The sequence below is a fragment of the Varanus komodoensis genome, unplaced genomic scaffold (genome assembly GCF_004798865.1).
Source record: "Varanus komodoensis strain SLA01 unplaced genomic scaffold, ASM479886v1 scaffold2, whole genome shotgun sequence".
Lineage (NCBI taxonomy): Eukaryota > Metazoa > Chordata > Lepidosauria > Squamata > Varanidae > Varanus > Varanus komodoensis.
Genome location: NW_025335568.1, coordinates 46933081 through 46947243, shown reverse-complemented (window position 1 = coordinate 46947243; position 14163 = coordinate 46933081). Strand labels below are relative to the sequence as shown.

At 38.3% G+C, this 14163-nt stretch overlaps 1 protein-coding gene across 6 annotated transcripts in view; it reads right to left on the bottom strand.

Moving 5' to 3' along the window:
• Nucleotides 1–14163, bottom strand: part of DGKB (diacylglycerol kinase beta) — a 235168-nt gene that overhangs the window by 63077 nt on the left and 157928 nt on the right. For all 6 annotated transcript variants that reach the window (XM_044428758.1, XM_044428759.1, XM_044428760.1 and 3 more), the window contains one exon: nt 6093–6183. In XM_044428758.1, coding sequence (XP_044284693.1) covers nt 6093–6183 — 91 coding nt within the window. The remainder of the gene's footprint in view (nt 1–6092; nt 6184–14163) is intronic.

Genomic DNA, 14163 nt, shown 5'->3' with positions numbered 1-14163 from the left:
GATGTCATTGAGCTATACAGAAAATACCAGGTTCATTTAGAAATCTTTCTGAAGTCTTCTGGATTCACCTATATCTGAGTTAATGCATGATTGAGAGTCAGTGTCCTGTAGTGGTTGAGGGTGCAGGATTAGGACTCGAGAGATCTGGGTTCCAGTCTCCACTCAGCCCTGGAATCACCTGGATGACTCTGGGCCATTCAGCCCAACATACCGCACAAAGTTGTTGTTGTGAGGATAAAATTGTGAGCAGCAGGAGGAGAATGATGGATGCCCCTTTGAGTTCTTTCAAAAAGAAACATAGTGGGATATAACACAAACAAACAAACACATGTTTACATGTTTGTACCTTGGTTGTTTATATTCAATAGAACAATGATCTAAATTTAAAGTTTATGCGAACCCTTAACCATTTTGTCTATGTTTTAAGTTGCTGCTACTGAGATGGTGAGTTTGCTTCAATATCTTGGCTTTTAAGGGTACATTTCTATACCCTTCCCAGCATTCCCTGACCACCATGGTTTTCCAGGAAATTCATGGAGTCGGAGGACTTTTTCTGTCTAAATAAGCATAAGGATTGCACCCTAAGTTGTTTAATTCTTCAAGGTGTTAATCTTCAGTCTTGGAATAGCTGAATCTCACTGAGCACTCTGGTTTATGAACATATCATTTATATTTATGAAGACTTCAATAATCCAAGAATGAGTTGATGCCAACAGGGAGGAACAAGATAAAATCTGCCAGGGTTAAATTGGTAGAAGCTGCTTAATTTTACTCTAGAACGGGATTTTCATACGTCCCTAGCTTTACCCCATTGCCCCAAATAGCCCACATTTACTCTCATATTGGCCTCTGCTGTCTCCATCTTTAGCTTCTTCCTCAAGACCCACTTACCAAACCTATTCTGTATCTTTGCAGTCTCACTGTGTCCTATTGGATCTTTCCCAATGTGGTCTCAATATTTGGGTATAACAGCACTGCCTTTTCCCCATTCATGGCTTGGCTTGTATGATCATGGTCATTTCTCCTTTCTGTACACTACCTGCCCACCCATCCATCTCCTTTCTTATATTCACTTGGGAGAAAATACAAGAGTCATCCCAAGCATTAGGCTTCCATTTTACATTTGCTTTTAAGAATCAAAGTTTAAACCTGCTTATCATATTCATGGAATGGAGCCTAAAAGCTGCAGTAACACATTTGAAATCACTTGGCAGCTGGGATGATAACAAAACGTGCAAATTTGTATTGCGTTTCTTTTGGCGATGGATGAGAAGTGTCTTTAATCTTGTACGGGAATCAAATTTTTGTTATTTTTTTTACATCTTGTGTATGTGTTAAACATTTAAGATTCTTTTAGCTAAAAATTCTGCTCATGTGTATACTCACTTACTGCTATACATTCTTGATAAACAGATATTAATTTCATAATTAAAAGTAATCTTGTGTAAATACCCTGCAGGCCTCAATGAATCAAACACATACTGTGTGTCAGGCCTCCCACTGTCTTCAAGTGGAATGTACTGGCTGGATAATTAGATAGTACATATTTTTTAACCTTATTTGCATGCATATTATATCTTTTGCACACTGACAAGCAGCAGTAACAACAAAAGTCAGATTACCACAGGGAATTCCCACAAAGAAGTCTTCATTCCTTATAATTTGCAGCCTAAATTAAAATAATTTGATCTTTGACAAGGATGAAATGTCAAGCAGAAGGGGGTCCTCTACAAGCCACAGCCTGTGGCTTCTGAAATCTGCCTAATTTATGTCAGTCACTTCTTAATACATATTTAAGTATTACACGAAAAAGATGATAAATATGCAATCTGACACCTTTGGTATTTCCCTGCTGTTAATTTATAAAGGTCTTCTGCCCCCTCCCCACAACTGACTAAAATTATTTAAATAAAGGGAGAATTGTGATATAAGATAGTGCAGGGAGCATTTTCACTCAATATTGAACACAGCAGGCAGTACACTAAGACAATTATTTCACCAGGCCTTAGAATCCCGCTGTGATGAGTTACTTTCAGAATTAGCAAAGTGAAATTCTTTTGTTCAGATACCAAGAAATATTCAAAACAGGTCTAATATATCCAAGTTTAAATAACAAAACAAATATATCTTATTTGTACTGTTTTTGTTTTCCACATAAAAGTGTGGCATTCATTCATTACGGGCACATAGCGGTATGTCTGAAAGCAGTAAAAATATGACAAGGTTTGTGTACACACATACAGAGAGAGAGAGAGAGTTTCAATAATGCCAGAATGAAGAAAGTGAAAGATATTCCATGGCCATAGCAAATGGAATACTGCATGTGGTTGCACTTTGTCATAAGAAAATGCCTGCCAGATCAAACTGAAGGCAGGCCAGTATCCTGTCTCACAGAGTGCCCATCTAGAAGATTCTGGGAAGCCCTCATGCCATCCTTATGGATGTAGACTGTTCCTCCTGTTATTTGGCTTTTGGATAGTACAGAAATAAAATTAAAATAAAATAAATTAATAAAAATAAATCCCCCCACCAGAGCAAATGAAGTTCTGAATATGGATATTCCATTTAGCTATCAGGATTAGTACCTGTTGGTTATATCATTTGTATTGAATATTTATCGACTGAAGTTGTATTGCATTTGCTTTGCATTGTTTTGCACTGTTTTTGTCTTGTGGCATAACTCAGGCTATACTTACAACATTAAAAAGAATCTGCAGAGGTTTGAATGTTAGATACTAAAATTCTCCCCTTCTTTGTTGGTCTGATGCAATGGAGTAGGCCTCCTTGAACCTTCTCCTTTGTATGGAGGAGCCATTCTGGCTGGGGGCCTATAACAGTTGCCTATGTACTCACAGTTGCTCATAGATGGCCCTTGCTATGACCATGTCACCTCATGGATTTCTGTGGGAGATTTGGCTGGGCATCAAGCATTTCTCTTGTCCCCTTGAGTCTCACAGCTTTGACAGGTAGGTCTAAGGATGTTTCCTTTCATCTTAAAGGTTGCCTCAAGTATTGCCTCAGGGTGTAAACTGAACTTTCTGCATAAGACTAAATCCTGAAGCCTCTCTGTGGCCTTAATGCCCTTACTCTGCACCTGTGTGACATATGTAATAAGCAAGCAAGCAAATCACTGTAGGGTCAAAGTGGCATCGGAAGAAAAAGACCTGTGTCATCACAAAATATTGGCAACTACACTGAACCATACACTGCATCAATGAGCCTAACAGGCAGGAGATGCAAAACATAAATCAACTAAGAAAAGCTGGGCAGGAAGAAACCAGGCTGGCTCCAGTTACCTCTGGATTTAGTCATACAAGCCCAGTAGCCCTTGCTTCTCTGCAGGAGGCTGGGCACAAATTACTCCCTTTCCCAGCTCATTCATCCCTTAGCCTTTCTCTGCAGAGAACATGCATGTACACCTTGATCATTTTGGCAGCCCCTCTCTGCAACCTTGCCCTTTTCTGAAAGGAGCCATTTCAAAACACCAAAATCAAACATTCTATCAATCTGCCTTGCCTTATGCACCCTTCGCTAGCATAACCACTGAGATAAGTGACACAATTTATGCAATCCATCCATTTTTTTGATATTTATTTATTTATTTATTAAAACATATCTGCATATCTCTAGATATGGGAGGGCACGCATTTCTGGGAAAGCACTTGCACTGCATGTAGAAGGTAAGAATCTTGCCTAGAACTCTGTAGAGCTCCTGTTGGTCTGTGTCAGTGATGAAGAAGCCGTGATGACACTCAATATAAAGCAGCTTCCTTTGTTACTGCACTCCTGCCATCTCCCTGCCTCATTTACAGCATTTTAGGAGGGTTCAGAATGATAGCATCTTCTACTTGTAACCTTCCCATGCTTCTGTTAACTGTCTACCCCTCCTCCCCACTCACCCCAAAAGAAATCCAATTAGGAAATAAAGACAGGATACGTACACAGTGTCTTTTGCTAGGAGCGATCTATCTAGAACCACCACTTAATTTTCATTCATGATTAATCTGTTGTTTCCTGACAATTTCACTTTCAGGATTATATGCCTTATAAAAAAAGTTGATAGTCAAGATTATACATCTTAGGATCCCTAATGTATGACATGCCATTTTGCTATTTATTTGTTTTCACTTACAGAGCTCCAACCAGTTCATCTGATAACAATGGAACTTCAGAAGCTAAGAATAAGTTTATTAAATCAATGTGCATCATGACTGAACTAGTTCTAACTAGCAAAATTGGATTAATGTTCATAAAGCTATCCTTGTCTTTACCTACTGCCTCTGTACTTGGTGGCAGCAGATGCTCTCTATATTAAAGCCCTTCATCTAGAATACCATCTCATATTCTTTCTTTTTTCTAGTTAGCTCTTAATGATTGTGAAAAGCTCTAATTTCCCCATTACAGCCATGTACTATACAGCTATGGCTGCTTATGAACATATCCTGTCTCTCTCCCCCGCCAAATGGGGCAGGACATCCTACAAGCAGCCGGCCTCTCATTTTTACATTTTAAGTTTGTGCTATTCCATTTTCACATCAAACTGTGACTTTATTTTTTGGTCTGCATGAAAATTCATAGGTATTTTCAAATGTATTTTCAAAACTAAAAGCATTTTTGTAAGCCTCTCAAAACTGTACCCATTTTCTGTAAAATTCTTCAAATGTACACATCTTCCAAATGAATTTTCCACTGACTAAAGCATTTTTCAAAATACAAATTTGTATACACAAATGGATTTTTATGAGCTCTTTTTCAAATGAATGTTGTCTTTCTTCCTTCTTTTCCAATTTTCACAAAACACATCACAGACTTTGGAAGAGTACAGATTCCATGTCTAAATGTGCTCTTGTTCCAGTTTATGTCTGAGATGTGACACTCTGAGAAGTTTGTATTAAAATGTGAACTGATTTATTTTTGCACCCATCCCTATCTAGATGTGTGGTGATTTGCTTTTAGAAAGGCAGATTGCCCCTGTTGGATTAGAATCTATATGATACTTTTACAGACTTGTGAGGTTTTAGGCTAGACAAATATATTAAGATATTACACCACTGTAAGAGTAGTTTAGAAAATCTGGCCCTATGTACCACTTAGTCCAACCCTCGCTTAATAAGTCATTTGTGCTAGCTTCATTTATCTGCCATCACAAAGACCTTTGTGAATTTCATTAGATTCTAATGAACCCAATCCTGAAGAGCCACCAAATGGTGTCAGAGATTCTGTTCATTGTGTTGACATGAGGTTTGCTTCCTTCAAAATAAGTGTTGTTATATTGTACAATAAGTTGTCAAACACCTAATTAGCTCTACGAGTCTATCTATTGACCACTTGATGAGAGTTCCAAGAGTTTGCACTCATCTTTCTTTTAATTTCTTTCTCAGCTACCTTATACAGTCAGTAAGAAACTGGTGCTCTGGTCAGTGACAAAAGCCACTTAATGAAAAGGAATTCTTTCCCCAAAATGCATTATTTAACCTTTATTTCAGCAAGACAAGTAGTTTTTATGAAATGAATTTTAAAGGTTATAAACCTTTTAGAAAAACATTTTAAAAATTCACACCCAGGATCATTCCTCCTTAATTTAAACATTTTCCTTTCCCTTCCCTATGCTCTAGAAATGATAATGTCCTTGTTTGTTTCTAATGCTTGTTTCCAATGTTCGGTTTTGATTTTCCGCTCTTTAAAATGATTTAAATTTCATTTTATTACATAATTGTGATATTATATTGCATTCAATGATTGCTATCTGCTTTCTGGATTCAAAAGTAACTAGAAATACAGGATATGCAAAAATATAAAATAAATCCTGACCTTTTCTGCTATATGGGAAGGTTTGGCTAATCACTAAGCTGAATCTTGTTCCAGTGTTCAGGGTTACAACAAAAAGGTACAATAAATATTACATCTTTAAGGATGCACTTCAAAAACAAATGAATTTCACTGCCAAACTGAATTCCTCAAAATTGTCAACTCTGACATGCTTTTATTTAATAGTAGACCTTTCCTGTGGAACTTTTAAGGGATATCTTACATGTAGATGGTAGAATATATAGGCTTACATTTTCTAGAATAACACACAGTTAGATTCTTACTTCTATTTCTAGGGATTCGTGCAGCTTCTTGCAGGTAGCTGAGAAAGTTTCAGAAGTGCCAAATTCGAAATACCAAAATTTATTCTTCATTCTGAAACAGGAAGACAAAAAGAAAAAAAGAAAGAAAAAGAAATAAAAAAGAAGAAATGAAACATCAATATCTGAACATTAAAAAAAAGAAAGCTAGCATCCTGACTTTCTTCATAAGGGATGATAACATCTGACATCCAGTTTAAAATAGATGAGCTCATAATTTTCAGAAACTTAAATGTGGTTGTCAAGAGTTACAATATTCCCTACAGCTATAATAGGAAAGTTCTGTAGCAGAGATAGATTAGATAACTTTTAGGGATTTTTTTGGCAATTGCCATATCACCAGAAACATGTCTTGAAAACTCATGATGCCCCATTTTATGCATTATGCTTGCTTATTTGATTTCTGATACTGCCTAAAACTCTGGCCAGGGGTGGACCACCATAATGAAGTGAGGTGAAGCAAGAAAAATGAAAGATTTTCCCAAGCTTGTGAAATGGCTTATTGTTCATTATGACAGGTAGAAGAAAAACAAACATACTATGTATCTCAGCACTCCAAGCAAGTAGCTATGAGGCATTTACATGGCCAAGAAAGAAAAGTTCACTAACTAATACTAAAGAAGGGATCCAAAAAGTTAGCAGCTTTGCTTGCCTAGAAAATATACTGAATATTTGCAGTTTTAATCCTGACTCACCATACTTTAATTCTAATAGGAATGCTGTATGTTCCAATACAACAGTAGTGCAATTTCACATAAACTGAGCTTTCATTAACTTTTAAACCTTCTGTTTAAATTTAAAGTGCATTTTGGGGTTCATTGGGAAACTTACTGAATAGAAAGTAGCCCTATAAATGCCAATTCATGAGCCTCACAGAATGTGAATAACTGTTGCATCTCTACTGCCCATGCTAATGTTGCTAACAGCACAGTCCGTAATCAGTCCTGACAACATGCTTTAAATGAACCTCAATTGTTTTGAGACAGTTTGAAACATTCCTGAATTATGATTTTAAGGGACACACATTTCAGCCATGAGTAAGTATACACTGAAATACGTCATAATCTGGAGCAATGTTCCCACTAACTTATTGTATTCATACAAAATGAGCCCTCTTCCCCCACCTTGTGGTCCTTGAATAACTGACCCCAATCTTGTTGCTATCCAGCTAAAATATTCAGCCTGTTTTTCTCAGCTGAAGTATTATGCTGCTTGGGATCCCCAAGAAAGTTTCCATTCAGTGAAAACTGCAGGAAATTCATAAGTGTAAGGAATGTCCAATTGTCTTCAGGAATTACCTGCTTTACTTTCCAGGAGAGCAAAACATTATATGAAGTAGTATATTTTCCCTAAGGGAGAAGCTCTTCCACATTATTTCAAAGGCTTAGACAACATTTCTAGCACCAAACACATTAGTCCGTATTTTTCTGTCCCTGAGTTCAGAAAACAATGTTATCCAGAAATGTGGTCTTATTGTTTAAAAAGAAAAAAAGTTCTAGCAGTGATGATTGGGAATTAATATTAAAAATAGATTTTATTGTTTGCTACAATAACATTTGCATTTTCTTGCATAATTTATCAAACAAAAGCCTGAAATATCTTCAATTTACTTCTGCTGGTGCATGTCTCAGTAACAGAATGCTATGATATATACCAGTTTTATGAAAACTCAGAAATGTATCTGTGAAAAGTAGTAAACATACACACAGTTTAAATAGCTCTAAACAAATTGGTCAGTAGAGGGAAATGGTTAGTGTACTGTACTGTGGGCTAGTGTTGAGTGGATTTCTCACAAAATATTGACGTATCTTTTACACAATAGCACATGTTGATAGTTGATGTTGATCTTCATAGCTCACAGAGATATGAGAACTTTTAGCACACAGACAGATGTATGCAACATATTCCCAAGAACACTTTGATGTGAAAGATTTCACTTGGAGGTTTCACTCTGTATTCTCTTCTTTAGAATAACTTTTTATTTACAGAGTGAAACCTTTTGAAGCTAGACAGCGTAATTTCCAATCTGTACCAAGCTAGTCAATCAGTAGAATGAAATACGACGTGCATTCTCCATGCTACAACCATGAATCACTTTTGCACTGGTCCCTCAGAAATTAATGGTACCTAAATATGGCACAACTGCACTCATTTTGTAAGAAATTAATTAATATGCATATATTTTCAGGATTAGTGCAGGCATGATGGAGCTGTTGTTACTAGATGGTTCATCTGCCCATCTCAACCTAAATTAGAAGGAATTTCATTGTCTTATTCATATCTTAGGGCTGCCTGTACCTCCATCTTTGCTGTCAGATCGTTCCATGGCAGAGAATACTTTCTACCAACCTAAGCTGGTAGGCCAACTGCAATTTACTTAGTGCTATCCCGGCTTCAGTGATTCATGTCCTGGTAACTTCTGCATAAATTTCCTTGTGTAATTGTGTTGCTTTGTTGTGTTAAAGCAGTTTTAGGTTTCTGTGTGGTTGATGCCTGTTTTAGACTACCCATTTAAAATTATTCTTTCATTGTGTTATATTTTTATTTTCCTAAATGGATTTTGAATTTATTAGATTCATTGTGCATAATCCTGAGATATATTTTCTATAGAATGACAAGTAAATTTTAAAACATATAAATAAAAGCTTACTCATACTTCTACCATCACAAACTTCTCTCTTGTGTAAACATACATTTAAATGTTCATTTGTGTTAAGTACCACCTATGTAGCCATTGTGTTGCTGTTGCCAGGGGTGTGGAAATTCTTTTAGTCCAGGGACTTAAATTGCATTTTGGAGGTGCTCTTGTGGGGGTGGGTGGGGTAAGCCAGTGGTGCGCAGAGCTGCAAACAAAAATACCAAAAATAGAAACACATCAAGAATATTCGGTGGGATTTAGTGTGGATTAGAAATGTAATAAAATAAACATTTTAGTACCAATTTCTCATTGTCAGTAAATATGCCACAGGAGAGACATTTCAACCTTTGAAAATGGTGAGGGTACACCAAATGGGGAACCAGTCGATGAGCAGTGCTTGAGGAAAGGGGCAGGGGCAGTGGAAGGGGGCATGTCCTTCTGCGGAATCGCAACTTCTAATGTATAGATGTGAAAATAAATGATAGCTTTGATCCTAAGGTGCTATGTCAAAATTGCTTAACTCTAGTTACGAAAACATTCCCCCCATCGTACCCAACAGATAATTCATTATGACCTAACAGTCATATACAAAGGGAGACTTTGAACCACATGTAATGCCTTGTGGTTAATTAATCCTCAAAGGGGCACAGAGTACACCATCTGCCATAATTAACATGCAACACCAACTGGGATTTGCCATGGCTTCCCATGTTGTGCAAACTTGGCCAGAGAGTTTATGTTATGTTATGCAAACTTGGCCATTGGAAGCTTAAGAAATCCTTGCAGAATCCACGTTCTTTCCTGAGGATGTGCAGCAGTTGTTTAACTCCCCAGCCAGTTCCAGAGGACACAAGTCACAGGAATCCCCAGCTGTGGGGGGGTCTGCATTCATAAAGGTGGACAGTTCCACCTGTAGGACATTCCTACAGTTCTTCAAGGTTAATTAACCCATGATAGGCTGTGGTGATGTTTGAACTAAATCCAAGATGCACCACTTATCTCCCATGAAGACGACTGTAGCCCAGCAGCCATGCTCTCTTCAAAGGGCTGCAGTTCAATGATAGATCATAGGCTTTGCATGCAAAAGGTCCAAGTTTCAACACCCATCATCTCCAGGCCTGGAAAAGGTTGCAGATACTCAGGACTGACTTAGGTGGACCAAATAAGCTACCTTCCTATTATAGCTTATCAGATGTCGGATATACCCCCATCTCTGTGATACACCTCTTCTTCCCTCGCTACAGACAAACAGCAGAGTTTTGTTGCTACCCACAAACAACCAGTGCACATCCCCATGGGTACTTATCTCTTTTAATCTGACATAAAAGGGCACTTAGAGTTGCAATCAAATTTTCTCATAGTTTTAATTGAGGTGAATGACTTTGGGTAAAATTAAGCCAGTTTGGTTATCAATACTAAAATAGGCTGTGATGCAGCTATGCATTATAATGTTAATTAAAAAGCCCCCTACTGTTAAAACTATTTTATATAACCTTTCTGATTAAGTAATTAGATGGCATATTATCAGAAAAAATGCCCTGCATCTAAATATGGAAATAATAAATGTTTTATTATACTCCCGATGAACATGTGAGCATGGCATCACAGTGTGCACACTCAAAGTGAAAGAAAGGAGTGCATAGCAAGGAGTTTAGTAATGGGTTATTAACAGACATTGACCAGTGGGGAAGTGAAGAAGATTACTTTTTTAACGTCAACCTCTTAGCCTTAAAGGCAACACAGAGAGATATTGCACAGTGACCTAGTTTATAGGGCCCTGAATTTATCTGCATGTAAAGTACAGGGAAGTGTTCTTAAAATTTGCCATACTTCTGCACACTTTCCCTGTGCCTAGCAAAAACAATCTTCGACCTTTTGGCAAAGGGACTTTGCCTTTGCCAACTGGGCTGGCAGACGTAAGACGGCCCACAGACAGGCGCTTGTCAGAGCAGGCAGCTTGCACTTGAGCAACATCTTGTGGTCTTCCAACTACCAGTTGCCTCCTTCCTCTTCAAAGACAAGTTAGACTTTCGGCTGCTGAAGGTTGGGGAACTGCAGTTGGTAACAGAGGGTGAAATGGACGAATTCCATGACAACATGCAGGACTTAGTTGGGGTGGGGTGGCAAACAGAAGGAAACAAACACTTAGACACTTAGACCCAGACACTTAGATGGGATAACAAATTGTCCACAATTTTACTGGGTCCCACCTGTGTAGCCCCCACTGCTGTTGAATTCCATTTTGAATAACAAAAAGATGCAACTTTTTAAATGAGCTTGTGAAGTTATGCATCACATTTTGTGAGTTATACATTATGAATTATGGTGTCTGCCTCCATTGTATGCCTCACAGTTTATGCATCCAGAAGACCATGAATTATGAAGAATTTCTCCTGGGGATTCAAGAAACATAAAAGTGCCGGCCAAAAGCAGTTTCAGAGGCTGGGTGAAGAGGCCCTTCCACACTGTCCAGAGCTCATAAGGGTAGTGTCAGCAGTAACACATTCAGTGGAAACACTAAGCAGTCAAGTCACCCAGGGACTTGTAGCATCAACAATAAGACTGTTGCCAACTTGTTGTTCAACCTCTTCAGGGCAGGACAACAATAAAAATCAACTTTGGAGCGATTTAGTAACTGGGAAAATGTATATTAAGTAAGCAAAGTAAAAGTTCTGGTCAGAATTCCCAGGACATCAGAAAGGTATAGACCTTGAAACCCCACAATCTTTAGAATATAGTGTCACTGAACGCAATTGAAGAAAGTTATGAGTATGACTTTATTTCATCTCTGCATCTGTCTGAATTTAAATGCAATTTCAGCATTTTTTGTGAACTGATAACTCATCTTGGGATTAGAAGAGCTGAAGCTCCTTTGGAAACCAAAGTCTGACTGGAACTGATCACGAGACCAAACAGGTCTGGGTCCCAGCCTTGAACCTCAAGCCCTCTCCACTCAAACATACAGTAAATATCATCAGAGCGGCAGTTCATTGATTTAATCAATTTATTTCTAAAACGCAGTAGTTGCCCTATACTTTACAGCTCACAAAGTGAAGCAAAATAAAACCACTAATAAATGTCAAAATCCACATAGAAACAGTAATAACCACCCCCCCACACCAATAAATTATAAGTGACAAGTGATCAATCAAAATCTTCAGAGGCTAAAACAGATATTAAAAGAACTAAAAATATTGAACACAGAATTCCTTAAGAACACATCATAGCAGCAGAAATAAAGAAGATTAAAAGGCCTGACAATTTTTTAAAGCTTTGCCTGGTTCCCAAAAGATGAAGTAGGCTGAAGGTGGACCTCTCTGGACACATAATTTCATAATGGAGGGGTTACTAAAAAGTAGTACTACCACAGAACCTCTCACTGTAGCTCAGTATGCAAGTCTTTCCTTTAGATGATGGAATAGTGAAGATTTGCAGTGCTCTTCATGGAGCAAATAGACTGCTATAGGCAAATGGGCATAGTACTGAATCCCAAAAGACAGCATCAGCTGCAATGTATAGACCCAATTTATAGCTGCTTTTCCCAGGTGCAAAATTATACTAGTGATCTATTCACCTGTTACTAAAATGTATTACTTTCCAAAAACAAGGAAACAAAATATTCATAGAATGATAGAATAGTACAGGTAGAAGGGGCCAGAGGGCCACTGGGTCCAACTGCCTGCTCAGTGCAGGACCCTAATATGCCATTTCTTTTTCCCATAGCTATGTACATATAATCTAATTTCAAACAAAATTACTATAAACTCTTTCCTTTCTGGCATTCACAAATAATTAGGGTATGTATCTCTGGTCTTGGGAGAGTGTCACAGTGATCACAGGAGTTAGACTTGGGTAGGGGGCCTGTGTTGACGCTTCTCTCTGACTCCTCGTCCACCTTCTCACAGGCACCTTGGGAAGAACCAGCCAGCTGCTTTCCAATAACCTCATGGAGGACAACAAGGGAGCCTCTATTTAACCATTCTGGGGTTTTTTTGAAGAAGGAATTGGAACTGACCTTCATCCCCTCCTTGCCCAACAAGCAAGCAGTTCTTTGAAGACTCCAATTTCAGAGGTTTCCATCTGATAGGAAATAATTCTACAGCACTGCACCCTTGTAACATATTCATCTAAGTTATGATGCTGTGATCATTTCAGATCATTAGCGATGCTCAGCCAACATTAATAACAATGTTAATTCCTTATGTCTCACAATGTGAAATTAGTTTGAGCCTTGACTTTTTATCATCTTTTTAGTTGATAAAAGTTTTCCAATCTATGAATATCCCTTTTGAACATAGTACTACAGGCAACTTATTACCAATATGAAGAAATATGATAGTGTTTTAAAGCCTGAAGTCAAACAGATGAGTCTGCACTAACTATCCCTAAGTCTGGACTTCTTGACAGAAGGGCTCTCCATGCTACTGAAATAGAATACTGTGCGGCATTAAACCTATTATGAAGTACAAGCTGGTGACCAACCACTTGGCAACCCCCTTTTTCTGACTGCTTCTAGATTTCTACTACCTTTTAAAGTGGTTGTAAATTATTTGAGGGTCAGTTTTATTTATTTCTCTATTGTAATTTAAGGATCTAAAATGTATCATTGCTTATAGTTTTATAAAATGTTTCCTTTGTTTTATTCTGATATAAGGAACATGGCTGCTTCTTAGTCTGGAGTGTTTGCGCAGGCCAGCAGAACAGACTATGGATATTGGTGGTGCACTGCCCTCTCTGCAACCCATTTGTCTCCCTACCTGCACTGAGGGAAGTGGTCTCAGATGTGATGCTGGAGTCCTCAAGACTGCTGGTCCTGGGAAATTTCAACATTCATGCTAAGAACATCCTATATGGAGACGCTCAGGATTTCACGGCCATCAGGACAATGATGAGACTTTGATTCATTTCCTTTGTCATGGTCAGATCACTGCCTGCTGTGAATTAGACCAATGGTGGCCTTTTCCCTCAACAAGGATGGGGGGCCCATTAAGATGGTCCACCCCTGGATGGCAACGGATCCAGATGGTTTCCAGAGGACTTTGGGAGATTTTTCTAGCTGACACAGCCAGGGCTCCTGCGGAAGCCAGCATCATGCTGTGGAACACAGAAATGACCTGGGCAATTGACATGATCACTCCTAAGTGCCCTTTTGATGTAGAGCTTGTACAATTCCAAGGTACATCCTGGAGCTGAGAGTGATAAACTAACTTAGGAGACATCTGGAGTGCAAATAAAGGAAAACTCCCAGAGAATGCAACGGAAACCAGGTATATGCCTACAATCAAGTATACCTTGAGGTAGTGAGGTTGGCAAAGAAACAGTACAATGCCTTACTGCCTCTATCCAATCTTCTCTTTGCTGCTCAGGGGAGCTTTTCAAGGTTATCTGGGACCTATT